Consider the following 26,877-nt stretch of genomic DNA (forward strand, 5'->3'; position numbering starts at 1 on the left):
GAAGCTGGGGGGAACAAATGTCAGTCATGACACAGTGAAATCTTTCCTGACTTCATCCACCAGAGGAAAAAAAACTAACAGGGCCTGTCCAGGGCCCACAGTCAATTAGATGCCAACCTGATTTATCTGCAGTGATTTCTGCTCCTGCACCAGCTGTCCAGCTCTCTCCTGGGCAACTTGATTAGGAATTTTATACCCTGAATGGGCCATTTCAACCACAGTATATTACTAGTTTCTCACAAATGTTCCTCTCTGCTTGGGGGAGGAACACTCATCCATCAAATATCTTGGTGCCTTCTCTGCTTGCCACTTGCTGCAACTATTTGCTTTGGCACAGCAGATCCCTGGACAGCAAGCAGGCACACTGTTATTTTCCCCAGTGACAGCACTGAAAAAGGAAAGCATATAAATTATAGCAGTCTTGGGGGCTGCCTTCCAGCAAGGAATGGGATTTTTTTTTGTGCGTGCCTCTAGTGCTATTTTTCTTTTAAAGATGCTGTGGAACTGCTCCCAGTTTGCTTGCTCCAGAACAGACAGTGCTGAATATATACCATTCTGGAGGGCTTAGCAAATATAACTTTAAGAAAGAAAACTTTTTAAGCACAAGGCACTTGTGGTCTGCATGCCCTGGGAGACTCAGGGAAGGTCCTCTGCTCTGTTTTTACATACATTTTGCATCATTTTACTCTTCTAGAGCAGCTGTTCTGTAGAATACCAGAAAACTCATGAACACCTAGTAAAGGGCATGTCCTGCTTGTACCTACAAACATGGTAAGTCCCCAGCATTGCATCACACTGTCAGTCCATGAAAGCTGCAAGGCCCAGAGAAACTGGACTAAATGACAGCCCAAATGTATATGAAGATAATGCCTTTATACATTCAAGCCATGAGTACAACCCATGGGCTTGATTTTCTACTTGTTCCCATCATCCACCTTTGCCCGTTCCCCAGTGCCCTCCCACTGCCAACGTAACTTCAGTGGGATTTAGATCAGGACTTAACTGGATATATAGAATCAAAAAGACAAAAATCCATTTCAAGCCAAGGAAAGATTGGAAACAATCAATCAGTGTCTTGGAAAGTATTTAGATCACTTCTCCTGGGAAGGACTGCAGGAAACAAAGCAAAGCAACGTGTCTACCTGAGTGGGGTGCCTGAAGCTGCAGGAAGATAGCTGTGGAAATAAAGCAAAGGCTCTGGGCTGCTGTAAGACTAATTAAACCCTGATTTAACTGGGGCTGCAATTTTTAATCTAGATTTTGGAGAGTTGCTGAAGCATTTCTTAACATAATTTTATCCAGCAGCCCCTGAAATGTATTCAGTGTCAATTGGCATCTTTTTCCTGGGACAAACATCTACACTGGCAGCTTCTACCACTGACACAACACATCAACTCACATAAAGGAAAAAAATCACCATTAGCTAAAAATATCTGAATGAAAACAAAACAGTGTTTCAAATGCCATTGTATTACCCTGCCTTTCTTTCCTTGGCTCCCTCTTTGTTTTCTATGGCCATTGACATAGCCTCTGATAGCTGCAAAAAGCTGCCTGACTTCATATTAGTTTTTAAATAGCAGTGGGAGACATTTCCTTGAATTACATTTATGAAAAAACGCAACCTGATAAATTTCTCTTGTAAACAACCCTTCTGAAGTCTATGAAGAACTACTGAATATATCAAGAAAAGAACCAGTAAATGAGCTGTGAAAGGAAACAGTGGCAGGCATGACGTATTTTTCCCCCTCACTTTCCAGAAGCTGCTCATTAAGTCCAGTTTTAAGTGGGGTGGAGAAAAGCCACAGAAATTCCCAGGATAACACTGGTGCCTGATTAATGAGAAATGTCACATCAGTCCAACAGACTTGTAAGGAAGATGTGACTGTTGCATGCACACAGGCACTAACATTTCACTGTGTGTTTGCCCCAGAGCATCCTGCCCACCTGCTCCCTTCCTGTTCCACTCAAACCTTCCTAAAATTAGGACCATTTCTTCAGTCTCGTTCCAAGTTTCCACCTTTATCTCCCAGCCTGCCAGAGCTGGTTAAACAAAGAATTTTGAGCAGAAATGACTGTATTCTGTGAGAGACACGCTCCAGAGAGCAGGAGGATGAGCACACAAACCCAAACACAGCAGCACCAGATGCTTTCACAAGGGAAACCTGCTGCATCCTTTCTTACAGTAGAAATGAGCATAGAGAGGAAAGAATGACCTCCAGATGTAAGTCATCCTAGAAAACTTACTTTAAAGGCAAAGCTGAAGATTTTGTACTTTTTGTGCTAAACACAAATCTTCAGGGGCTTTCTGTGAAGTCTGCTTAGGTACCCTGCACACATCTGCTGGGTGAAAAGGAGCAGTGTGTCTTTTTGATACAAAGCAAGTACAGAAACACACTACATTATCCTGCACAACCTTTGAAAGCATTTAAATACAAAAGACTAGAAGAGAAGGCATGAAGGCAATTCCCCATATTCCTTAGGAATGGCTAGAAGCTGGGAATGCTCCTTTGGCCCCCTCACAGCCAGCAGGTTGCTCCAGCTCCAGCACATTTCAGCATTTTACAAGGCATCAGCCATGGCCAGGACCAATATATATAATGCTCTGTAAAAAAGTAAAACCTAACAAGCTGCCCAGGAGTGTTTGGCTGAAGTAATTCAAATGGCAAAACAGTTTTGTTTTTTTTTTTTTTTTAATAAATCTATTTCGAGTGGATTTGGCTTGTTTCCAACACCAATTAATAGCAATATTGAATTCCTGGGTAGATAAATATGCAGCTTCTGCCTACTGGACTTTCATGTAATGACACTGTAAAAACCTAAAAAAATCTGATTCTATCTGCCAGAGACTACAAAAGCTGTATTCCCTCAACACAGACCTTTCTACACTCCCTTTTTTGAAAGGATTTACATTCAAATTAATTTTGAATTTGGCAGTAAGAACTGCAGCACACAATTCCTCTGTTCACCACAGCCATGTAATTGTTATAATTCAGCTTTTTTAGGCGTGCATTCTTAGGTATCCACAGAGATGCTTTCGGGAGGGGTAGCAGCAAATATCCTGCTGCAAGAGAAACAAGCCAACACTCCGAAGGACACTTTTGTTCATTTTCTGTAACAAAAATACACCAATTCTCCTGGTTCTTGTGCAAGCTAACAAACTACCCTAACTGACAGCACTAACACTCATCAGCCTGCCCCCACAAACAGTAACCTTTTCCCTCTGAGCTCCCTCACATCCACCCAAGCTCCCCACCGTGGATGGTGGCCAAGCATCTCCAACTTGACTGCTGATGCTTATCCACTGTCCAGCCACTGCTGTTGTACTTAAACCAGAGCCTTACCTCACAGAGAGTGATCTCTGTATCAGAAAGCACCACTTGGGGTAACAAAAAAACCAGCACTGCAGCTGCTAGCTCAGGCATCTCAGGGACAAAAATCAATAGGGAAGTTTGTACGAAAAAAAAAGAAAAATAAAAAAAAAAGAGGATGCAATGTTTTGTTTAACTGCATTATTGTGTCTTGGACCTAACACAGCATTATTAACAGGTGACATGGAAAGCCATTCCTAACAATTAGGAATATGTAACATTTTGTGAACCCTAGACCACAGAGATTTTGGCCCTTTAAATCAACTTAATGGCTCATTTTTCAAGTATCAACTTTGCATAATTTCTTTTTGCTATTGTATTTAACATCCAAGGGACACTTCTTTCTTCCATCTTCCCCACACCCTGCTTCAGGAAAGGACAAATCACTGGAATAGGGAGCAGCAACATCAAAAGAAAGCTGCTTTTTCATTTTTATGCATTTGTACCAGCTGGTAATTTATCGTTTACAAAGCTGGGGATGGCTGAAATTTTGTTCCAAGGAAACCATGCTCTGTTTAATAATGAGAACAATCAAATGCCATGATTTGTAGGAAGCAACTTTTTTCCTTGACCTTTTTATTACTGGCAAAATGTCAGCAGATTATTGAAGTGCAGAGAGCACAATCTATGATAAATAACTTTGTGTTGCCACATACCAGACCAAAACACCCCCTCCTCCCTGTCCAGACACAAACCTTAGCTTTCCAAAACAGCTCTGATTTATAAAGAATTATAGATAACTAACAGAGTCTGAATGCCAAGTGCAATATCGTGGGTGAACAGGCCTCGCTCAGTTCCTGGAAGCATAAACAAGGGGGGAAGGAACAAAAAGAGCAGGAGCCAGAATCCAGCCTTACTTCTGTCTTTGACAGCTACAAGATCACTGCTGACATAGCCCATGCAATCTTCATCCTTACCTGAAAAGCAGCAGCATGAAAAATTGGAAAGGACCCAGCAAAAAACCATAAGGCTGTCTCCAAGTCTTTAATCAACTGCAATGAGACTTAAGATGTTCCACCTACTTAACTAATCAAAGACATGTAAGGGATCACCAGATCATAGTTTGTAATCACTTAGAGGGAAAAGATGTCAAAGCAGGAAGAAAGAAGATAGAAAAATGCCAGATTACAGAGAAATCTTTTACTGTAAAGAAAACTACCATTTCCGCACATTTCTGAAGAGCACAAAAGAATCACCACCAAAAATTAAAATGCGCTACCTGCCTAAGGAAAATGCTGTAATTCAACCAGAAATTACTAGATATAAGAATCCCAGGTTAAAATCCTTGCAGATGCAAAGTCAAATGAGATCAACAGGACTGATACAGCTGGCTTTAATAACCAAGATGCAAAGAAAAGCTACATTGTCCAGACAGCGAACTCCAGCCTTCCGACTCGAGCCCACTTTCTCACCAGATAAGCACCTTAGGAGATCACCATGCCAACTGCTGGAGAGCCTTTCTCCAGCTGCCTGACCTGCACCTCGCTGTGCTGCAACCAAGCAGCAGAACAGCCAGCTATGGGCAGCTCATGCTTCTTGTTAAACACTTCTGGCCCCAAAACACTGCATTTCTTCTCTGCTTAACTTTTCTAAGGTCCACTTCCAAGTCAGCTTGAAGAAAATATTGTTTTACTGACTTCAGTAAAATAAACCTTTTTCTTATTTCCCACGCTGTTTCATTTCCTGGTACTCAAAGCTTAATGGCACAGATATTTACAGTACTGGGAGTCTCATCTGTAGCTCATCTAAGACAGCCTCACTGAGTCAACAGCTCACAGTGCAGTAGGACTGCCCATTAAAAACACTACGGGATATTTCCAGGCTTCCTATGGGCACCATCTATGCGTACAGCTCAGCTCATTTTCTACACATTATTAAAAGCTGCTCTGCTTAACTCACCATTTAATTTTGATGTTAAATGAAAGCAAAAAGCATGAGAAAAGAATGGAGCGAATAAAAAAAGAAAGAAAAAAGATGCACCTGAAGACTTCCTAGTAGCCTTATCCAGAGAGCAAACAGGTATACTCTGGCTGGAACTGGGCCAGCAGACAATGCCAAATAACCCCAAGAAGAGATCAGACCCTCTCCCTGCCCTCATAACAGAACCCCTTAGGCCAGCACAGGAAAATAAATAAAACCCAACCCCAAAACTTACTTGGTTATTTTTCCAGTGCAGACAGAGGCACAGAGGTGCAAGCAATCTCCCCACAGCTACAGGAGGTGTGTGATGGAAGCAGGAACTAACACTGATCTCCTGATTTCAAAGCCAAATGCCCTAACCACAAAATTATCCTACTTGCATTGCCTCAACCTGTCTCATCCAGAAGAACCAAATTACTTGAGAAGAGAAAGAGGGAGAGAAGGGAAGAAAACAGAAAGTTTATCAGCAATATTTCTGGTCCACCTGGGAGTAAACATTGCTCACAGTGGTCCCCCATAACTGCACTCCAATGAATCTGGAACAATGGTATGAAGTTCAGTGCTCAAAATACTCAGCTTTCTGAGAGTTCAAGCAAGGCTGACACAGACCTTCTCTTAGAGCAAGAAAAAGCCCCATATTGCTTAATGCTTTTTTATACAGGGGGCTGGAATGCTCAAGAGATTAAATAATTCACACGCTGCCTTTCCCTAGGGGTTCACATCTAGCCCAGATCTCAAGTGTTAAGTACAATCACACGCACTCTTGATAGACTTTGAGAGGTAAGAGCACAGCACGAGTGCAACTCCCAGGAGATAAACACTTGTATGGGACAAGTCCTTGTAGATAACTTGGCAGCAGTCCTAGCAGGACAGCAAGGGAAGCCAGTGCAGGAAACACTGCAGAGAAGTGGTGTCTTGGACCCCAGGGTACAGAGGTGAATAAACGAGGGAACATGCTTTGGTTTTCCCTTTAAGAGCTTCAACTTCCAAGGACACAATGAAATCCTGCCCCAGATAAAGCACTTCTATCCACATGGAGAGGCAGGGTGTGCTTACAGCAGTTCCATGTTAAAAGTGGCATAAAAGATGCCATTCTCACTTGCATCAAATATGCCAAGACAGTGAGTTGGTGTGTTTTCACATGGGGTACACAACTATGCACACCTTGTGATTTGCTCGGGCTCTCAAACAAGGCCAATGGAGGGAAGCAACAGCACAAGGTGCCGCAGCTCCGGCACGGGAAGAGCAGCAGGGGCGGGTGCCGGTGGGTGGCAGAGAGCTGGGAGCGCCCACTCAGCCTGCCCGGGGACTTGAGATGTTGCAACTTGCTCCAAGCAGAAAAGAGCAGCAAACCACAGCTTTCTCTGCAGTGTGGGCAAAGCACAGAGGGAGCAGAGCCTCGGGGGAGCCATGCTACACTGCAGTGCCTTCAGAGCTGCAATGGCATTTGCTGCGTGTGCCCCTGCCTGTGTAGCTCCAGGCTTGGCTGGAGGGTGAAATCTGGTTCTTCACTCTATTTCCACAGCCATTTTCACTTGGAGTGCCTGCTGATTCCTTTAATAAACCGCTGCATCCCTGAGGTACAAGGGCAGAAAACTCTTCTAGCAAAACCTGGGAGTCAGCAATAGAGAGGGGAAAATTAATTATTAAGGACCACATTGGGGCAGGTTTTCTTTCTTTCTGTCTCAAGCAAAACTTAAATCACTTCTTCCTTCCCCCATTGTGGCTATGGTAATAACACACAACTATTCATTATCCTCATCTTAACTAGAAAAGCCTCTTTCAATTTAGCACTTAATATAATTACAGTAAATTAAACAGTGTCTAGAAAAAGTCCTACCTTTTCACAGCTATTACCGTACCGCTGTGAAACTCTATCAGTTAAAAGTGAAGATAGCTATTAAACAATAAGGGTTTGTAGCTATTCAGTGAGCAGAAAAGTGAGATGTTCAGTGGAAAATTGTTCAAAATCTATTTCTAATTTCAATACCACATCTCCAAGGAAAAATGGGAGAATCTCATTAATGGTGTTGCAATGTCCCTCTCGCATTGAAGAGACAGTACTTGAGCACCAATTCTCCGTTCATTTCCTTCCCTTCAACAGCTTCCTTTTTTAATATGAGGGGAAAAAAGTCTGGCTTTTATAAAATCACAAGGTAAATTATTGCCTTTGTGTGCTTTCAGCAAAAGCTCTCTCTGGCTAGTGATACATCATTAATGTGATTTCTCCAAGAGACATACAGGATAAAAAGCACTTGGCTGCCATGAAGTCAATGGGAAAACACACAGACTTTGAGAGGGTCATGATAAACAAAAAATAAAAGCCATAAATTTCCACACTGGTACTCTAAAAAAAATTATTAAAAAAAAAAAAAAAAAAAAAAAAAAAAAGAAAGACAAAGCATCTCTACAACAGGTACTCAAGAGAGGCATTTGGTAAATGGTCATTCTGTGTTCTCCTAAATAAATCAAATGCTGGTAATACTTGGAGTGATATTAGAAGCCTTATTTTTAACACAACATAAGCTTACCAGCCATCAGGAATAAAATATTAAGTAGGAAATAGCTTTAATATATTGTTTTTCAACAACTGGGAGAACATTAGCAATAATTAGAAGCCAGCACTGGAAGAACTCTTTGCTAACTGTGCATCTTGTGGATAACAGCAAGTCTTATGTTAACACAATGATGTCAGCTGACAACAGCTTTATAGCAGAGAAAAGCATATTGTGCATTTCTGGGAAAAAGAACCTTTAGTGTTGTGGGGATTATTATGGTTAAATTGCTTCTGAGTCACAGCTGGTTATTGCTTAATGTTTCTCACTTGGTCCCTACCTACCTACCTCTTATTTCCTCATGGGCATGCACCTGTCCAAAGAGAATTAAACTGCCACTGTTGTACCCACTGTCTTAGCTCTTTTAGACAAGCTATTCAGTATCTTGCTTACACAATGAGACTGGTTTTATTTATATTACATAAAAGCCCAGCAAAATCCAAGACAATACTGCTCTAAATATTGTGTGAATTTCCAATAAGAGACCTTGATGCCAAACAACACAATCCAGGCAGAGAGAGGATGAAAAAAAACATGGAAAGCTGATATTGACACACCCTGGCCATATATCTTCTCAAGGAACTGAGAAATGAGAGACCCTGCACTACACTTCTCAGACATACCCATGGCTAGAGATCCTCCCAGCTCCTCAGCACACCTCACCCTCTTGGAAAAGAAAGCTTTCAGCACCTACCCTGAGGGATTCCACAAGCCAGAACTTGAACACCAGCTTGGGAAAAACTAGGTTAGAAGCCTGACAGTCTAGGCTTCATTTAAGCAGCCTCCAGCCTTGTCCACAAGTGGAGCTCCCCAAGTCTACTGCAATGCATAGGTGTAGGAATAAATGAGTGCAGGTATTAATAAATGACTGCAGCTGTGCCAAGGTGCCTCCCATGACCTGGAGCCCAGAAAGAAATTCAGGCAGTAACAGCAGTTTGATTACAGGCAACAAAGCCTGGGTGATTCATCGGTCAGAAAAACAAACAAAAAAGAACTTCAAAAAAACAAACCAACAAAAAACCAAAACAACCAAGCCAAATATAAAAAAAAAAAAAAGAGCCTTGTTTGCATCAACTGAACCTGAATTTAAACAACAACAACAAAAAAATCTTACACATGGTTATATACATTCTATCTCCTCTTGAATGAGAAGGGTTACAAAGGCAGAGTAGGACAAAGAGGCTGGGGCGAATGACAGATGTCAAAATGGAAAGAAAATCTACTATAAACGAAACTGAAAAATGCAAACACTGCATATTTCATATCTAACACACCTGTGTCCTGCTCTAGATTACAACAACAGAGCTCCATGGATGGCAGTTTAAATTACTGCCTTGCCCACTAATGCTACAATTTGTACTGTGCATTCAGTGCCCACTAAAAGCCTTCATAGTCCAAGTAAGGATTTACAAATTTACAAAGAAAAAAAAAATACTGTTGAGACCTGAACAGTCTGACCCACACACAAAAAAAAAAATGAAATTATCTGCAAATCCGGATTACTTTCCTTAGTAAGGTAAGGTAAAAAAAATAACTCTGCATCAGCAACTGTCAGGCTTGCAGCAGTGCACAAGGCTCTTTTTCAAGGCAAGACAGAAAGAGAAGACATAAAGATTCATCTTATAAAATGGAAATCTCATTTATTTGCATCCATGCCAGGAGCCTGCCAGAATAACCACTCTGACAGACCATTAATTCCAGTGGCAATTTCACATTCACATTTCAGGGATTTTACAGATGAGCCAGCAACAGCTGCCCGAATGAACTGTGCAATCTTTGATAAAGTGTATAAAAGCCTTGGTCACCTCCTACTTCTATATAAAAGTGATTCTCTCCTGATGCTGAAGTGATAGCGACAAGAGAAAGAGCAAAAATATCAAAACAATAACACAAATTTAAATTGTTCTTTTCATTCTGCAAAAATTATTCACAATGACCAACAGTTACCCACACATGCAATGGAGCAGAATTCCCTTTTTCTCCTCACTGGGACATGGCAATTTATTGCTGTGAGGAGAGAATTCCCCATCATTTTAACCTGAGAAAAGAGCAAATCAATTCAAAAATGCAGCGCTAGCATAGACTTTCCACTCTCAACTGGCATCAAACAACACAGGCAAGAAAAGGCAAGCTGCCTCTGCAGCACTGAAGGTGGGATGGAACAATGACACTACGACAGTTGTCTGCAACAAAATGCATTGGCATGAAAATTAAAGTACCTTTCAGAGCAATCTCATGATTTTGCTGAGAGAAAACTGAAGGAGAGCTATCAGAACACTGCTTTTGTGCCTGAAGTGCTGGGATGCAGAAGGACCAAGCCCACATTTAAGCTTTGCACTCGACACAGAACGAGACATTTCATCCCTCAATGCCTCTCTGCCACATCTGATAGATCAGCAGCAAGTCTGCTTTTATCTTGGTTTCTGCTGATCGATTTAGACAGCACACCCTTCAGGACTCTACCACAGCAGCATTCCAGTTTGAGAATACACACAAAATAGCTATTACATTATTCCTTGGGGGTACAATTTCACATTGATTGATTCACTGACAGATTAGATAGGATGAAGCAGGCAAGCCTCTTGTTGAGTCTCCCCCTCCCCCCCACAAGGAGAGCTGCACACATCCCAGTTTATTAAGGATTTCTCTTTTGCCTTCAGCTGGTTAATTTTTCACTGATGCTATAATCATGCGAACGGTAACCGGGTTGCCAAAACACTCAAACTCATGCAGCCCTGCAGTCAATTCCCAGTAAGTTCAAGCTTGGCATGGAGTTTAACAAAACACATAGTAAAACTACTATCAAGAAAACTGCCAGCACAGTAAAGTTATTGATATTGGAACTGAGCACAGGCCTCAGTGGCACACTGCAAAGGAAAGCCCAGGTATACAGCTGGCTGTTTATTAAACAAAGAGGAGAACTGAGCCTTTTCAATTCAGACTTTGATTTATATACCTATAAATCCTTCAATGTGAAAGGAGCATAAAGGAAAAAATGGCACAATTTCAACTAAAGACACTACAGAAAACTGAGACTAAAGAACAAGGGATATGTCCATGGTTTTATGCAGCTTGAAAGAAATTAAAAAACACCACCACACAAGCAGCTGGACTATTCTAACCTTCTAACCCTAATCCCCCTTTTACATCACTCTCCTTCTGTGATGGGCAGAAATCATTTACAGGTAACTCTTACTAGCCTGCTGTTAGCTGCTTCCAATTTTGCAGAATGTTCCCCTGCAGTCCCTTGATCTTTTTGTGTTCCACAGATGCATATACAGTACCTAGACCGGATGCAAGCACAACACTCCCACGCCTTGAGCAGAGAAAGAGTATTCCAATAATTAAGAAATGTGAAAACCTGGGCAGGTTGTACATCTCCTTAGTCCTCCACAGAGACTCAGCAGCTACTTATCAAAAGGGTGTTTTTCAGGATGGTTGTCTCCTTCCCCCTTCATTGCATGACCAGAAAGAGCCACAGTGGTGGGGAGGAGCTGAGGTGAAGGCAGAACCTGTGATTTAGGCACAGCCCTGTACAATTAAATGCACCACAACCACAGAGCTCCAAAATGAGGGCTGAGGAGCACCAGGGAGGAGTTTGCTCAATCTCAAGATGCTTGATGCTCTAAAGCACATCATAAACACCAGCAGTGACAGTCAGCAGCCTGCATGAGGAGTGAGCAAGCCCAGACCCACACTGAGACACGCTGGCAGAGCAGGTCACTGTCACTCCTGCCAAAACCAATGTGTATTTGGCATTTGGATTGTTCCCATTCCCTGAGCTGCTTCTTGTGTTTCCTTTACCTTAGTAACCACAGCAGGCATGCACAAACACCTACAACGTGCTGCCAGAGACGTCTCATGTTGAGGACTGGAGGCGTGAGGAGCAGCATTTCTGGCTGAGAAAACACTGGGCTGTTAATGCTCCAAAGGCAGGGAGGTCAGGAGAAAAAACACTAAATGCAGCTTTTCCCCCAAATAAAACAGGAGATCAAATAGCACAAATCTCTGCAGTTGCAGAGGGAGGTCTGTGCTCTGCAGCTCAGAAGCAGCAGGGCCCTGCTGACACACTTCAGGGCAGTTTCATTTTTACCTCTTCAGCCCCAGATCCAGCACTAAAAGACCTTCAGCAGTGGCAACGCTGACAATCTCACAGTTACCTCCAGCAGATAACAGCTCCCTTGGACATGGAGTGAGTCTAACCCAATTCAGATTAGCTTAACTGAAATGTTTATGATCTATGAACATAGTAAGAATTAGTCGAGTCTCAGTTTTGCTCTGAGCACGGCACACTGATTTCAAACACTGCATATTACAGATTATAGGAATGGCCTATCCCAAGAGATATCCTGATTCCAAACCACAACACTGTATCAGACACAGACCCATTTTCCTCCTGCTGTAGCCAAGAAAGCACCTTGAGAAATATCTAATCCAGTAATGGAAACCGAACCACCTGTACTCTACAAGCCTCCCTCCCACTCACCTGATGAATCAGTGTTGCAATAAAGCACATGAAAATTAAATTAAGCACCATGAAAAGATTAGAGCAGTAAATCCGCCTTTCAGTTACTTTCATGCATCACCATGATTAAATCATTCCTTAGGTTCACATTGTCTTCTTCAAACCAAACTAAGCAGGACAATGGCCTGTATTTTCTCCTTGAATCAGAGAGCTGCTGTCTGTGCCTCCATCAACAGTACCACAAAGTAACCCTGGAGCTGAATCCGAGTCCCTTGCAGCCCCCAGGTCCCTTTGGCCCAGCTCTGTCCCCCTCCTTGCCCTGCTGGGGTGGGGATACTCCCAGGGTCACGACCATCTTGCTGGGAACTGCCCAGCTCAGAGCACCCATTCTCTTCTTTGGGGAAGAGAACTTACCACACACAGAGCCTGGCTCGAGGCGTCTGTCTCTCCCTCCCCACTCACACCTTTTTGGAAACTCGCTGTCAAGGAGGAAAGGCGGCAGCTGGGGACACATCCAGTGCAATGGCTGTTCTCTGCTGTACAGACACTGCTGAATACTGCTGCTATCTCCTACATCAGTGCAAAGAGGGGGAAGGAATATTTTGACAACAAAGATACTGCTGCACCTGGATGAAATGCGGAGGTTGCTACACAGTTTAAAGAACTTTCCCCTCACTTATGCTAAACAATTGTTTCACACTACAATGCTTTAGGTTTGCATAGCGCTTGAAAAATATGATTTCTGATCCAACAGTCAAGTCACATGGGCTTATGTGTTTATTTCTCTAGGAATGCTGCCTTGCTTCACTTAGTGCAAGCTACAAGCATTTCCAAAGTCAGGTTTCCAAAATCTGGTTTTCAGATAGCAATGCCTATGGTCTCCACTACGGTATCTGTACAAGCACCTATAGGAAAGGTAATTACGACTGTCAATTAAACGTAGCCAATTAGTAACAGTGCAGTCTCCTCACCATGCTGGAAGAAGTACATTAAAAATGCGTTCCACCTACCAGATATGCCCACATGTCTAAAGAAATCAGGTCTCCTTGACAGCACGCCATCCCACACGCCACACCGGCCGCTTGCTGGCCCCCCAGCCCTGCCATGCCGAAAAGTCGGGGGGCAAGGGGATCCACCCCACAGCTCCCGTCGCCAACCCCCAAAAAAGGCACACGTAGAAACGGCGACGCACAACCTGGGCACAAAGCACGGGCACAGGCGGCAGGGTACCCTCCCGGCGCTCAGACCCTCGCTGAAATCACGCCGCCCGCAAGCCGACTCCAGGGTACCACGTTATACTTAAAAACAGGCAGCCTGGCAGCGCGGGGGACAGGAAGAACAGCTAGCATGGGAGGCGGGGGATGGATTTATTGGAATAATTTAGGGCGGGGAGGGGGGGGGGGGGGCGGTATTTGCTTTTATAGGGTATTTTGGGCAGGATGGCTTCGGGGATTCGGGGGAGGACGTGGCTTTTACGGGGAGGTGGGGATGTCCGGCGCGTCTTACCTGGCCGGGGCGGCCGAGCCCCCGCGCGGTGCCGCGCTCAGCACGCCGCGCCCCGCCGCCGCCGCATCGCCGGGACACGCGTGGGACGGGAGCGGGGACACGCGTGGGCCCCGCCGAGCCGCTCCCCCGGCGGCACGGAAAGCGCGCAGCGCCGGGCCGCGGCCGGACAGCTGCTCGGGGGAGGCGGCGGCAGGAAATACCAAAAGACTGATCCAACCACGCTAGGGAGAGAGGGAGGGAAGAGAAGGGGGGGAATGGAGAAGAAAAATAGAGGGAGGAAAAAATAAAAACGGAGGAGCGGGGAGGAAAAAAAGAAAGGGAGAAGGAAACGTGCAAAATCCGGGCGGGATCGGCGCGGAGCGGGCGCGGTGCTCGGCTCCCCGCGGGAGCGCCCCCGGGGAGCGCCTCGGCCTCTCCCGGCCGGAGCTCGGCTCCCTTCGGCTTGTTATTCCCCCCCGCACTCCCCGCAGTTTGTGTCTTTCTTCTCCTCGGCACAGGGAGAGCCCGAAGCCGAGGCAGAGTAAATAAAACAAAACCAACCCTTTAAACAAGAATCAGGCGGACCCCCCGGCCAGCAAGCAGCGAGCCCTCCCTGGGGTTCACTGACGCCACGCGCAAGATAATGGAGAAAAGCCAACCTGGAGGAATCACCGCGCTGAAGCCCTGCAGCTGCAGGAGCACTTTGTCTCAGCATCCAGCCGCACGCCTCCGCCGACGCCGTGCCTCAAAGGCGCCCATGCAATATGCAGCCCTGACACGCAGCTGGGCACGCTCCCAGCTTCGCCTGTGCATCCAGAGCGAAAAATCAATCCCATGGCAAGCACGGACCCCTAAGCTCCTCCAGACGAGGAGGACAGTCCAATCATCGCATCCCTGGTCTCAGCCTGCCTGCCCTTCGGGGGAGGCATGACTTTATAGGCAGCAGAGTATCTGGTGAAGCATCACGGCAGAAAACGACCCAGCCACACGCATTTAACTGATGCTGCCTCTCTCCTCCACTCTGCGGGTCCCACGGTTCAGCACTGGACCGAGAATAGGAAGCCAAACAGGACTTCACACCTCCTTCATCTTCATGGGAAGAGATGTAGCAAAGTTAAAAGGCACCCAAACTTTCTGAAATCAAAAATCACATGAGGGAATAATGTGACCAACATGAGTCTGACTTGCATCACCAAAGTCTGAATCACCCATGTAGAGCTGAAGCTTTGGTGCAAAATACAGCTTGAAGCTCAGACTCATGCTTCTGAAACCAGAAGCATTAAATCATGTGCCTGAAATGCTTTACTACTCCACCCTTCACAGAAAAGCCAGATCCTTTTTCTCTTTAGTGTGTGCAAGACAAAGATCAATAGCTCTGATGTTCCTCATACTACACAGAAAGCCAGCTTCCAGCACTAAAAAAAAGCAACTCATTACTTGAAAAAGTTTCCCAGATCTTAATGAAAAATCCTGAATTCATCCCAAGATGCAATCTCAGCTTGGACCAGGGCACAGTTTCTCTGACTTACTGCCTCCAGCCAACTCCAGCCCAGGCAGGGACTACAAGGCTTCACCCTGCATCACTGATATCCACATACCTAATGCCAGTAGAGGTAGCTGATTTTCTCCTGGTGAGCTCAATGGGACACAGAGCAGAATGCACTGTACCTATCTAGGAGTAGATCATGGTGCTGGAAGGAGAAGTCACCATCCATTTTTGCTCTTCCCTGGAAAGAAGCACTATAAACACAGCCTAAGCTGTCCCTGCTATTCACACAGCCCTTCTCTACCCATTAAATAAGCCCCTGAATCACTTGCATAGAGCAGGTGATTCTAAGTTCACCTGTATTTGTTGTGATTTCTGCCATCATCTGCAAGGTGTGGAGAGTTGTCATGATTCCAGCTGCCTTCAAGTTGGTCGGGATTTTCTCTTAATCCTTACCAAAATTTAACCCTGAGGGCAAGCCTGTACTGTGCAATGGGGCAGGGCACTGCATGGGGATGCCAAGGCCTCTCATCACCCTGGCTCAGGGCACTGCCAGGTTGAGCCATCCTCTCAGAGCATGAAACAGCTCACCCTGCCTCATGCTGCCTTCTCACCCTCCCTGCTGCCTCCTGTCCTGTCTGTACCAGGCCACACTGGGGTCCTTTCTGTGTTCTCCACTTCCTTCTGCTTTTACAGCTGGAACACTGAAATGCAGCCAGGTAGTTTACCAGCACCTTGTCTGGTATAAATGGCTTTTTAACAAAAGCGTGGACTTGACATTGGTCCACCTGTCTATATCCAGACTGGCGTTGTCCAACCATGGCCTCTCAGCTACTTTGGTACAGAGATCTACAGTTTTTAGCACCCTACAAGAATCTTGGTGGGACTTAGAGTTCACTTCCCAGGAATTTCCATTTTGAACATTTTTAAAAACCCTTCTAAAAGTGTTTTGGCTAAGATTTCTACTACTTATTTTCTTATCAGGCAATCATTCCATGATTACTAGGGTTTCATCTGCCACATTGCTACACAACACTAACTTGATAAAAAAACTCAGCATCCAAAATTATTTCTGTCAAAACAGTTAGAGACCCTGATAAAAAAAACAACACATTAGGTTTTCCTGTGTGCTCTAGGACAAAGCATGAGGCATTAGTGATACACAGAACAGAATAATTGTCAGTTAAATTGTCAAAACTTTGTCCATAAACTGGAGAAAATGAGAGAAAATTTACCTCAGACTGATGCTTTGCATCTTGCAGCCATGGCATTTCTTATGGTCCAGGGAGCCCTGAACTTGAATTTGCTGTGTCTTCAGACCTTGCACCAGATGGGTCTCCTGACTGCGTTAGAGTAATCCATCACTTCCCTGTCTGTCTGTCAAAGCTGGGACCTAGATCTGTTCTCCCCCTTATAAGTCCCCCACAGAAATGTGGGGAGTAAGCAATGCACACAGTAATATTTTTGAAGACCATTTTCCACAGCCCTCTAGTGTCTGTTCTGTTAACAGCCATTTAGAAAACACATCTGCTGGTAATGTGCTGCCTGCAGTCCATGCAGATATACCTGAGGTGTGTATCATAAAACCCTCAGTGGGTAGATGTGGAGTACAGAGCTCATAACCCAGCCGTGCATTTGGGGTGAGCTTTGTGTGTCCTAATGCCACCTGAGCTCCCTAGGTTAAGGCTAATTCATCAGTGTCCCCCAGATGCCACACATCCCTTTGACAGAAGCTCTTTGATGGATGTACCTTGCAGTTAGGGCTGAGGACCCTTCTGGCTTCAGCTCTCCTTTACAAGAAATCAGCATTTCTTTCAGGGGATCTGCAGCTGTGGTATTTCCTTTGGGCATTTGCCAGTGTTTGCAACACTAAACTTTCCTACCACAGAAACAAAATTCTGTCCTAAAAGGGCTTGTAAACTGGTGTGAACTCTATCATAAACAGGGTAACAAAAGCAGCAAAGCACAATAAGCTTTAATTCTAGTGCTAGGAGTGTCTATTCAGGCTATTTCAGCTGCTGTTACTTCAGTCCTAACAATCCAATAATGCAACTCAAAGACCTTAATAGTCAGAACACTGAAAAGCAGTATCTCACATATTTTTATGGCAACCTTTGGAGATGTGCAGCAACACAGTATAAATGTTGTCTAGAAATTGTGGTAAATGCAGACAGGCAGGTGAGCAGCAGCAACAAAGAGAGCACTGGGTTCTCTCATGTCAGCAGCCTGCCTAGGAAATCATTGCAGTGCTTTCCCCTGCATCTTCCTTTTCAATCCTCCACCTTCCACAGCTGCTGAATCAGCTCCTCTTCCCCCAGCAGAGATCAGACCCCACCTATGTGAACTGTAAATGCATACTCATTGGGCAGAGTCTGTCAGACTTGCATTTTATGCTTTCCTATATCTCACAACATAGTTACAATAGTTCTACAAGCTCCCCTTCATGACTAGATAGTTAAATGCCATAAAAGCCATAAGATATATTTATTGGCCTCAATTAAAGTGAAAATGGAGAGGATCATATTTCTATCATTATAATTACTACAATGGCTCTAGAGCCATAACCACATTAATCAGACATCATATGAATGGTTGTTAGCATTGTAAGATACTTGCCCTTAAGCTCATGGCACATAGTGAGACAAGAAGCAGGAAGCTTAAAAGAAATGAGTGAAAAAATGTTATTAAACACGGGTCTTTATCATTAGTCATAAGCTTCACAGCTGTATACAACTAATGATAAGAAAAAGATCACTTTTACCCACAAGGGTTTTTCAGTGCAGTGTTCCTTAGCAAAAATATTCAATGTCATAGCTGGATGGAACAGGAGTTTCTTGTTAACAAATAGTAGTCTGTCTGTTTAGAGCTCTAAAAAAACATGTTTGTTCATTTTACATTTTGAAAAACAGAGCTGCTGCTAAACCAGGATCCGAATTGCTAGTTTGCTGGAACAGGTCTCTGGAGAAGTTAGACAGAAAAACCACAACCATCTCCCTGGGAGCCACTGGAGACTGGAGTCCTCTTGTGGCAAAAGGAAGAAGAAAATTTCCAGTGACTGATACTGCTGAAAGCTGGGACCCAGTAAGAGGTGCAGGGAGTATCTACTCTCTAAAGGGCTTCGTGTCACATTGCAGAGCATAAAAGCAGCAGTGTGAAGACTTTGCAGCTGGCAGTGGGCAAGCTTCAAAATGAGCAGATCCCACAGTGTTTTGATACTGCAGACTTCTGTTTGCTGTGGTAGCTCCTTTTTGTTAGTGTGTTCCCTGCTGAGATGATGTTTCTGACTGGGGTTTTTTTTTGTTTGTTTGTTTTCTGTCTCTGGTAGCAGAGGTAATTTTTCCTGAGTGGTTTGCTAGCAAAAATTTTTCTCCTGGCTAATATATTCACTGTACAATATCAGAGGTCAGCTCCCATCCTTCTTTTCAGTCTGGCTAAGCTGGGCAGATAACACAATTCTGAGACCTTGTTTAGATCTTGCTGCTCTGTATTCCATCTCCTTTTCTGCTGCATTGTCTCCTGTCTGCAGACCCTATGGTCTGCCCTGAGCTCATCTTAGGAGACATTTCTATGAATGATGGATGTTGGCCACGTTAGTGCCATGATCCCTGCCTGGAACAGCACTGCAGAAGATGGAGTAGGTAAATAACCTGAAAATCTTTCTTTACTCACACACTGTGATCAGAAAGCTTTCCCATGTCCACACTTGGGCTGGAGTTACAGCAAAGAGGTTATCTGGCTAGTAATTTGACCCCACTTGCCAAGCCTCCAAAGGGCTCATGAGCCTCTCTCAGCTTTGGTGGTCCTGCCAACAAGATTTTGGGCTTCCAATAAAAGTCTTCAGCAGGAGCTTGTAGCACAGGCTTCATAGGCAGCTTTAAAGATCTGCCAGTAACAAGATAACAGATCCCAGCTGCTCTTATCTGATTTACTTTCTCTATCCAGCCCATCAGTTGCTTTCATGGTACCCTGCTTTCTATAACTGTGGCCTCCAGGGTGTTTTTCAGGAGTCTAAATACAATGCCATTTCAACTACTTCACCCCAGACCTCTTTCCAGAGAAATTTTTTGTGATCTTAGGTATCTTATATTAAACAAGACTTCTAGAGCAGACCTTACTTTCCCTACCCTGCACCTTCACCAATGTAAACTTCTGTCTCAAAGCACTCATCCAGGAATCCCAAACTACAGTCTGTGTTGGGAAGTAAACTGTTCCACATACAAGGGTCTTGCTACAGCTAGAGTTATATGATGTTTAGTTGTGACTACCCAAGCTCCTAATTTCTTACTATTCAACTGAAGCCAGTTCAGATCAAGCACCATGGACCTATTTTATTTTCCTCCAAATGTTTAAGCCAGCAAATTAGGCTGAATGCTGCCATTATGGCTTTGGTGTGAAAAATACATCAAAGAGTTTGGCTGTCATTGATTTGCTCCCACAGGCCTGGCCAGTAACTAACTGCAAGTATCATCTCAGAGAATAGCCCAACATGCTGAGCTGATCTAGTGAGCAAGGTTCCTTCTGCAGCAGACTGGAAAGCAGCCGAGATATCCAGGATCTGACAAATTGTCCAGTGAAATCTGGGCTAGATTTCAAAAACTTTGATAAGACATGACACAAAACCAATTTGGTATTCAAAACCATTCCAATAGCTCTTGTTGTTGGTCAGGTTTCAAGTTAATTACAAAACAAGCTAGCTGTTACAAAGTCTCAAAGGATGAAACAAAAACATTCATGTATATGTAAACATATCCATAAGTAGAATCATAGCAGAGTTTGGGTTGGGAGGGATCTTTAAAGGTCAGCCATTCAAACCTCCCTGCAGTGAGTTGGGGCATCTTCAGCTACATGAGGTTGATTAGAGTCCCATCCAATCTGACCATATAAATATGTGTATAAATGATGTTCTAGCATGGCTGCAATGTGAGTCCATCCCCTGGGCAGCAGTCCTCTCCAAACTCCTGCAGCACAGGTCACTCTTCCATAGGGCTTCTCCACTATGGAGAGGCTACTCCAGTGTGGGCTTCTCTCACTGTGAGCCTCCCACAGGTCATGGCCTCCTCTCAGGCATCCACCTGCTCTGGTGTGCAGGGGGATCTCTGCATCCCTGTGGATCTCTGTGGGCTGCAGGGGCATTGCTGCTTCACCATGGGCTGCACCACGGGCTGCAGAGGAATCTCAGCAGAGATTCCCTCCTATCCCTCCTTCTGCACTGACCCCAGTGCCTGCAGGGCTGTTCCTCTCCCATGTTCTCATTCTGCTCTTCTCTGGCCACAATTACAACTGTGCAATCGCTTTTTTTCTCTTTTTCTAAAATATGCTATCACAGAAGGGCTACCACCATTTCTAGTTGGCCCAGCCTTGGCCAGTGACACTTCCATCTCTGGATTGCCAGGGAGTGTCTCTGCTGGACAGGGAGGAAGCTTCCAGCAGCTTCTCCCAGAAGCCACCTCTGTAGTCCCCATGCTACCAAAATCTTGGCCATGCAAACCTAATCCAACACATTTATTTCTATAAAATATTCTCCTATCAGACTCATAAACATAGACACATAGATTTTCATAAGGGCCAGTACCAATCTCTGCACACATACCTAGTTATGTATTGACTGATCAATACTCTGCCCATAGGTAGATCTGGATCTAGACAGACAGAAATCACAGCTTAATTCCTATTTGTTTACTACTTTGTTCTCTCCAGAGAGGGGCATTTTGAATTACAGATGATTGAATCTAGTTCCTGACGCTCGATGTGTAGTATTGATCTGGAGGTCAGGCCAGAGAGTAACAAATCAGCTCTATTAGTAGCTTTGTAATAACATTGTATCCTATTCCCAAGCTTGCAGCTGCTTCCCAGGTTGTGTTTGTTCTCATTCTTGACCCTTTTTATTTTGTCTGACTCTTGACTCACTCTTGTAGCCAGCTCATCTCTAATAAATTATGGAACTTCTCACAGCTTCTTCCCTGCTCTTCTCTCCGAAATTCATCTTCTGACTCCATTTGTGATCAAGCAAAAAGGTCTCCTTGGCTGTTACAATTCATTTTAAGGACTCTTTGTTATTGCTGATGCCTCTGGTAAACTCCCACAAGGGCTTGAAGGAGATCAGGAAGAAAAAGTACAATAATATTTTTGCTGCTTCTGAAGGACATCTGGCTTGTCTGCACAGAGGGATGCCAGTATTTTTGTCATCCTTTTGCTTCAAACAGGGAGACCTGTCCTATTAGTCACAAGTTACAATTATAGAAGTAAAACACAAAATACTGAAGCCTGAATGAAAAATGTTTCCTGAGAACAGATCTAACACTATCAAAGACCATGCTCTGACTTACAGCCCAAAAGGACAGCACATAAAGGTTTGTTCCAGAGCAAGTTGTCTGTCCCTCATGCCACAAAGGACCTGGTTTGATCCCAGAGTCACTGATTAGATCTGTGCTGTTGCAGTCCAAACACAAAGGTGCTCTTACAGAGGATGGCTTGATTTAGCTACTACTGGAGTCCTGAAATAGTGGGATAATACCTTGGGAACTCTGACCTCCACATGGGTGACCTGATGGTGGCCACAGAGAACTGTAGGTAGTTGCTCCATCATTTTGCAAATTAAATTATGTTTTCAGCCCTGATGAACTGTGTTGTTCCCCTGTCAGTGACTGTGTCTCCTGATCCCTTCACACAGTGAAGCCAGGCTTGCTGTGGCGTGTGACTTTCTTGTGCTGTTGCTGCATTAGCAAGCAGGAGCACATCTGTAAGGCAAAGAAATTGCTAGTGAGGATGCAACATGCACACTATTTGCATTTCAGAGAACTGGCTTTGGAGTAGCTTTAGTCTGGTTCCATCAAGTCAGCATCCATCAACAACTGCAGCAAATTAAGCATACTCCTAGAGTGCATCTTCCCCTGCTGATTCACTGAAAGGGATTCCAGGTGCATGTGCTCTGAGGCTGCTCTGGCTATGAATCAAAGAGCAGTAAATGAAAACTATCTGGATATTTGCCTCAAAACCATATTGCTGATCTGTCTGAAAAAGAGAGAGAGTGACATCTGAGAAACTAAAAGGCTGCTGACTGAAAAAAAAAATCAAAGAAGATACTGATAGAAAAAAATACCGTGAATGCAAAGACACAGATTTTAGGATAACATCATCTTATCTAATGACTGGTAATAGCTCCTTAGGTTTGCACAAGCCTTGGAGCATGTTGCTTAGCCCTTCTGTTAATGCTCCCTCAATTATACATGGCTGTGAAGGTCAGGATATTTGTCCCTGTTCACACCCAGGGGAAAACAGTTGTGTGGAGCAGCTAACCCATGTGGGACATTGCTGGAAGCAGATCCCACAGCTGGAACACCATAGCCCCAACATTCCACCAGGTCTCCACTGGGTGCAAGCCTTGCCATGAGGCCAAAGGCTGCTTTGTTCAATCACATATTGTCACATGGTGGTTTTGTGCCACTGTTTTGAAGAAGAACTGTTAAATGTAGCAGCCTTTCACTTTGAACTCTCGTGGTAAAGATACAGGCATTAAAAGTAAGACCAACTTGTAAGAACAGATGTCCTTTGAAAGGCAATCAGCGAAAAACATACCATAGGTTTGAACAACAAATGCTACCTGTGCTTACATTGACTGAGAAATTGCAAAAAATACACAAATATATGGAATGTGTTAGTTAAGTGTTATTACTTATATTTGTATGTGTACAATTAAAGGTGTAATGTTCATCAAGTATATAGGTTTGAAACCAGAATTCAAGACCATCAATGATCTCTTGCTACCCAGAACAGGAGATTCTCTGATATGCAATTAATCCTTGTCCTGCTTCCCAGTGGCTACAAAGAAGAGAAAAGAATAATAGGTAGAATAAAATATTCTCAGAGTGAAAAAAATAATTACATTTGAACACGGTGAGCTAATTTGGTAGTGCTTTTCAGAAGTACCTCAAGTAACTCTTAGGAAAAGAGGTTTTTTAAGCAGAACAAAATCCAAATCAACCTTCACGGGTGTGGAGTCATATTAAAACCTTCAAATTTATCCCATTTTCATCAGAGCTATGCCAAGCATCTCAGCCAGCTTGTGCTTCTGCAGCAAAACTTCATGTTCCTCACAGCTCTGTCAAAGTGTCCAGTGAAAGCAGATGAACCTCAGCAGTTCTGGATGCAGTCAGAAAGCTCACAGGATGCCTGTGTCAGCAATGACAGTGATGTAAGGCTCTGCTGCCTAAAGCCAGAGGGAAGTCCAGCATATAGATTGGTTTTGAAAAATTGCACTTGCCACTGACAGGAAATTCTTTTTAACAGGCAGCAAAACCATAATGGAGTAGATCTGTAAAGGAGCAATATCACTTGGTGTCAGGTGGGGGTCTGGACATCATCACTTTTTCTTTCCCCAGTAAGGTTGCTCTGGGTCACTGCATTATGTTAAATAGGCTGTAATTTTTAGGGATATTTGAGCAAAATTGTTTCCTCTTCTCTGAAATACATGTCTTGGAAACCTGCTTATGCATGTACACACAGTTTCTCCCTGAACAGATGTTACTTTTCACAAAATTACAAGGCTGATCTCTGTGGTGAATACTAAGTAGTTTCAAGAAATCCTTTCTCTGAGCTGGTACAGAACATAGAACTCAAAGGAAGGAAAGGAGTATCTGGTGAGGAAAAGAACTTCTTCTCCAGACTAGGTCCTGGTTCTGGCCTCAGATGCTGAATTTCTCTTTGCAAAACTTTTATGCCTTTAATTCTTTAAGCACAGAATGAAATATTTCTCACAGACTTTGCTTACATACATTTTATACTCTTGATGTCTTATCTACCACATCTAGAACTGCAGTTACTCCTATTCTGATATAAATAACAATATTTTATCTCAGTTCAGTTTTGCACTTCAGCACTCGTACAGAAAGAGTCACTGACTCCTCTATTGCTTTCCTGTGAGTTTGTTACATTTTCCCTTTAAATCTCACAAGAGATTTCTAAAAGTACCAGTTTTCATAATGGAAGAAATTTTCAAATCTAAAAAGACCTGCAAAGAAGAAAAGTTATGTTTATAGAAGAAACAAATCAGTCAGAGATGGTATTCTGGGTTTAGACTTTTACCTCTGCAGAAGTCAAACCAAGTAATAAATGTCTTTGTCTTTTTTATAAGAAGGGTAGTAAGATATGCCTTAAACAACATAACCCAAAAAGCATAAGGCCAATAATTTCTCTCTTCCTCTCCTCTCTACTTTTTTTTTTTTTTTTTTTTTTTTTTAAGCAGAAAGGAAAACTTGCTTGGTAGTGGGAAGTTGAGGGTGTAAAGGTAGGAAAGAACTATCTGGGGAGGTGACAGACTCTCAATTCTTACTCAAAGCACAGGTAAATGTCATCAGATGGAGAAAACAAAAAGGATTCAATGGCTGGCAGTTGCTTGACATATTCTCACCTCACTTGTAAAAGAAAATTCTTATCTGTTAGAATGGGAAAGGATTTTTCTAAACACAAAGTGAATGTAAATAGATATCTGTGAGCTTGTCTGTGCAGTTGTTTTTTCCTGGTCTAATGAGATGATTCATGTTAGACCAGGGTGGACACACTCATTTTAGGTGAAAACTGCATCTTGTCAGAATAGCTTGAAGCATATGCAGCAATATACAGAAAAAAAGACAGGCCTTGATTTTTAGACACAGTGTGTCCTCCTGGGAACGACTGCTGGTTTAATTAGAGAGGTTCAAAGTCTCTCCCTTTCTATTGTAACTGTCCCATGTTGATCAGCCGAGTTTGAGGAGGGACTGAGCTGATCTCTGCTGCATGACATTCCCTTCCCTTGAAAAGATGCCAACTCAGCTGACAAGTATTGTGACTGTAATGAGTAAACATCAACTATTTCACTTCTTCAAAAAGCACACAAGGACATCAAAGGACCAGAGGGCCTGCAGAAACACTTCCCAGAATACAGAGCAAGCTTGGCTGCTGCTATGCATAAAATGAATGTATTTAAGCCTACCTACAATTAAACTGCAAGAAAATCAGAGGGAGGGCACAAAATGAAGTAATTTTTATGAAAAGGTTAAGGTTGGGCTCAGTTTTGAAATGCTAGAGAAATAATACTCTCATTAACAGGTTTTCTCTTGTCCCCAGAGAGACATCCTTCTCAGGATCTGGAAACAGGATGCTTCCAGAGCTATAGCACTGACCTGATGGATGGGCAAGGGCTGTTGGGATGTTTTTAATGAGCTATAATGGCTTTCTTCAGGGACTTTGAGAGATCAAGATGCTGAGAACAGTTTGTCTCAAAGTATGACAAGGGAAAAGAATGATAAAGGATACTGAGGCAGGTAATCTGCTGAATTCATTGCACTGCAGAAAAGTTATGCATTGACAAACTCACTGTTGATGAAAAAGAGGTTTTAAAATGACAGAAGTAGGTAGTGTTGATGGCTATGGATGAACTGTATTCTGTGGTTTTGGAGGAATTCTGAAAGAAGCCTTCTCTGAGAGGTTCAGAAGATAATTACTGCCTGCTTTTTGAGCATACAGTGATGTAAGAAGCAAAGCTGGAAACATCATCTGAAAGGGGATAGATATTAAACATGTATCCTCAGCTAGGTCTGAATCTAGCCATCTTCCATCTCCAGCTTTCCAGAGCCACCACCCAACATGATCTCCAATGCCGAGAGGATACCTGCCACATATAAATCCTCAAAAAATGGAGCAAATCCAGCCCATTGTGCTGTAAACATTTCCCATGCAGCTGTCAGAGAAGCACACATGCTCAGAAACAACTCAAATTAACTCTGATCACAGTATCTCATGCGTAATTGCTCCCATCAAGGCAGGCTGATTATTGTTCTTAGAGTTAAAAATTAAGAGATCCCATGACATGCGCCAGAACAGTAGAAAATCAACACATTTCCTCACAGCATCTCTGAAAATCTAGAAACTCAGGTTGGAAAAGGCCTATTGAGTCAGCTTAGTGTGCCTTGGTCCCAGACTGGTCCTAGTCCTTGTTATATATTCCTCAGCACCCCCAGAAATCATGGCCACAGCTGCCCCTTTGCAGCATGAGACTGCAGCAGCTCAGGGCTCCAGGTGTGAGCTGGGGCACAGAAAGCATGGGAAGAGAAACTTTATTGATGACCACAACCAAATTAAGCTGAACAGATGCACTGTTTTGGGATTAGTTGTTTTAAACTTTTAAATTAGACAGGACAAGCTTTGTGCCTTTAAAATAAACTGAAATGAGCAGAATTTCTATCAGATAATGACTAGCTTTTCATGTAAGATGCACTGGCAAACCCAGTTATAGTGCAGTGAAGTTCTCCCTCTGGTCAGGTCCTGAAAGACATTTTCTCCAAGAGCATTCAGAATCAAAGGTGCATTTAACTTTTCTTTCCATTTCACACTCCATTTCTAGTGATTAATGCTTGTGTTCTAGATGGATGAAAGCTGAAACAGATGTTATCCACTCACAATGCCATCCTGATAACCCTGAGCTAAAGGCTGAAATCCTTAGCAGATTAGCAGCTGAAATAAAAAATGGATCAGTAAAGTGGGGAGTATGGCTGAATAAATTCTTATAGGTTTTATTTCTGTGGATAACAATGCACAGAGGCTATGTAATCTCCATGCTGATCT

The 26,877-nt window shown here is 43.5% G+C and overlaps 1 protein-coding gene across 6 annotated transcripts in view; it reads right to left on the minus strand.

Annotated features, from left to right (window-relative positions):
• Positions 1–26,877, minus strand: part of OSBPL5 (oxysterol binding protein like 5) — a 172,922-nt gene that overhangs the window by 120,489 nt on the left and 25,556 nt on the right. For 2 of the 6 annotated variants that reach the window (XM_058025710.1, XM_058025708.1), the window contains exon 1: positions 13,319–13,477. The exons of 1 other annotated variant lie outside the window; for it this stretch is intronic. In XM_058025710.1, coding sequence (XP_057881693.1) covers positions 13,319–13,414 — 96 coding nt within the window. In that variant the 5' untranslated portion in view covers positions 13,415–13,477. Of the gene's footprint in view, positions 1–13,318; positions 13,478–13,503; positions 13,526–13,814; positions 13,870–14,452; positions 14,813–26,877 lie in introns of those variants that run through there. 3 more of the 6 variants (XM_058025712.1, XM_058025713.1, XM_058025715.1) reach the window with 3 other exon arrangements.

The sequence above is a fragment of the Melospiza georgiana genome, chromosome 6, assembly GCF_028018845.1.
Source record: "Melospiza georgiana isolate bMelGeo1 chromosome 6, bMelGeo1.pri, whole genome shotgun sequence".
In the NCBI taxonomy this organism is placed as follows: Eukaryota; Metazoa; Chordata; class Aves; order Passeriformes; family Passerellidae; genus Melospiza; species Melospiza georgiana.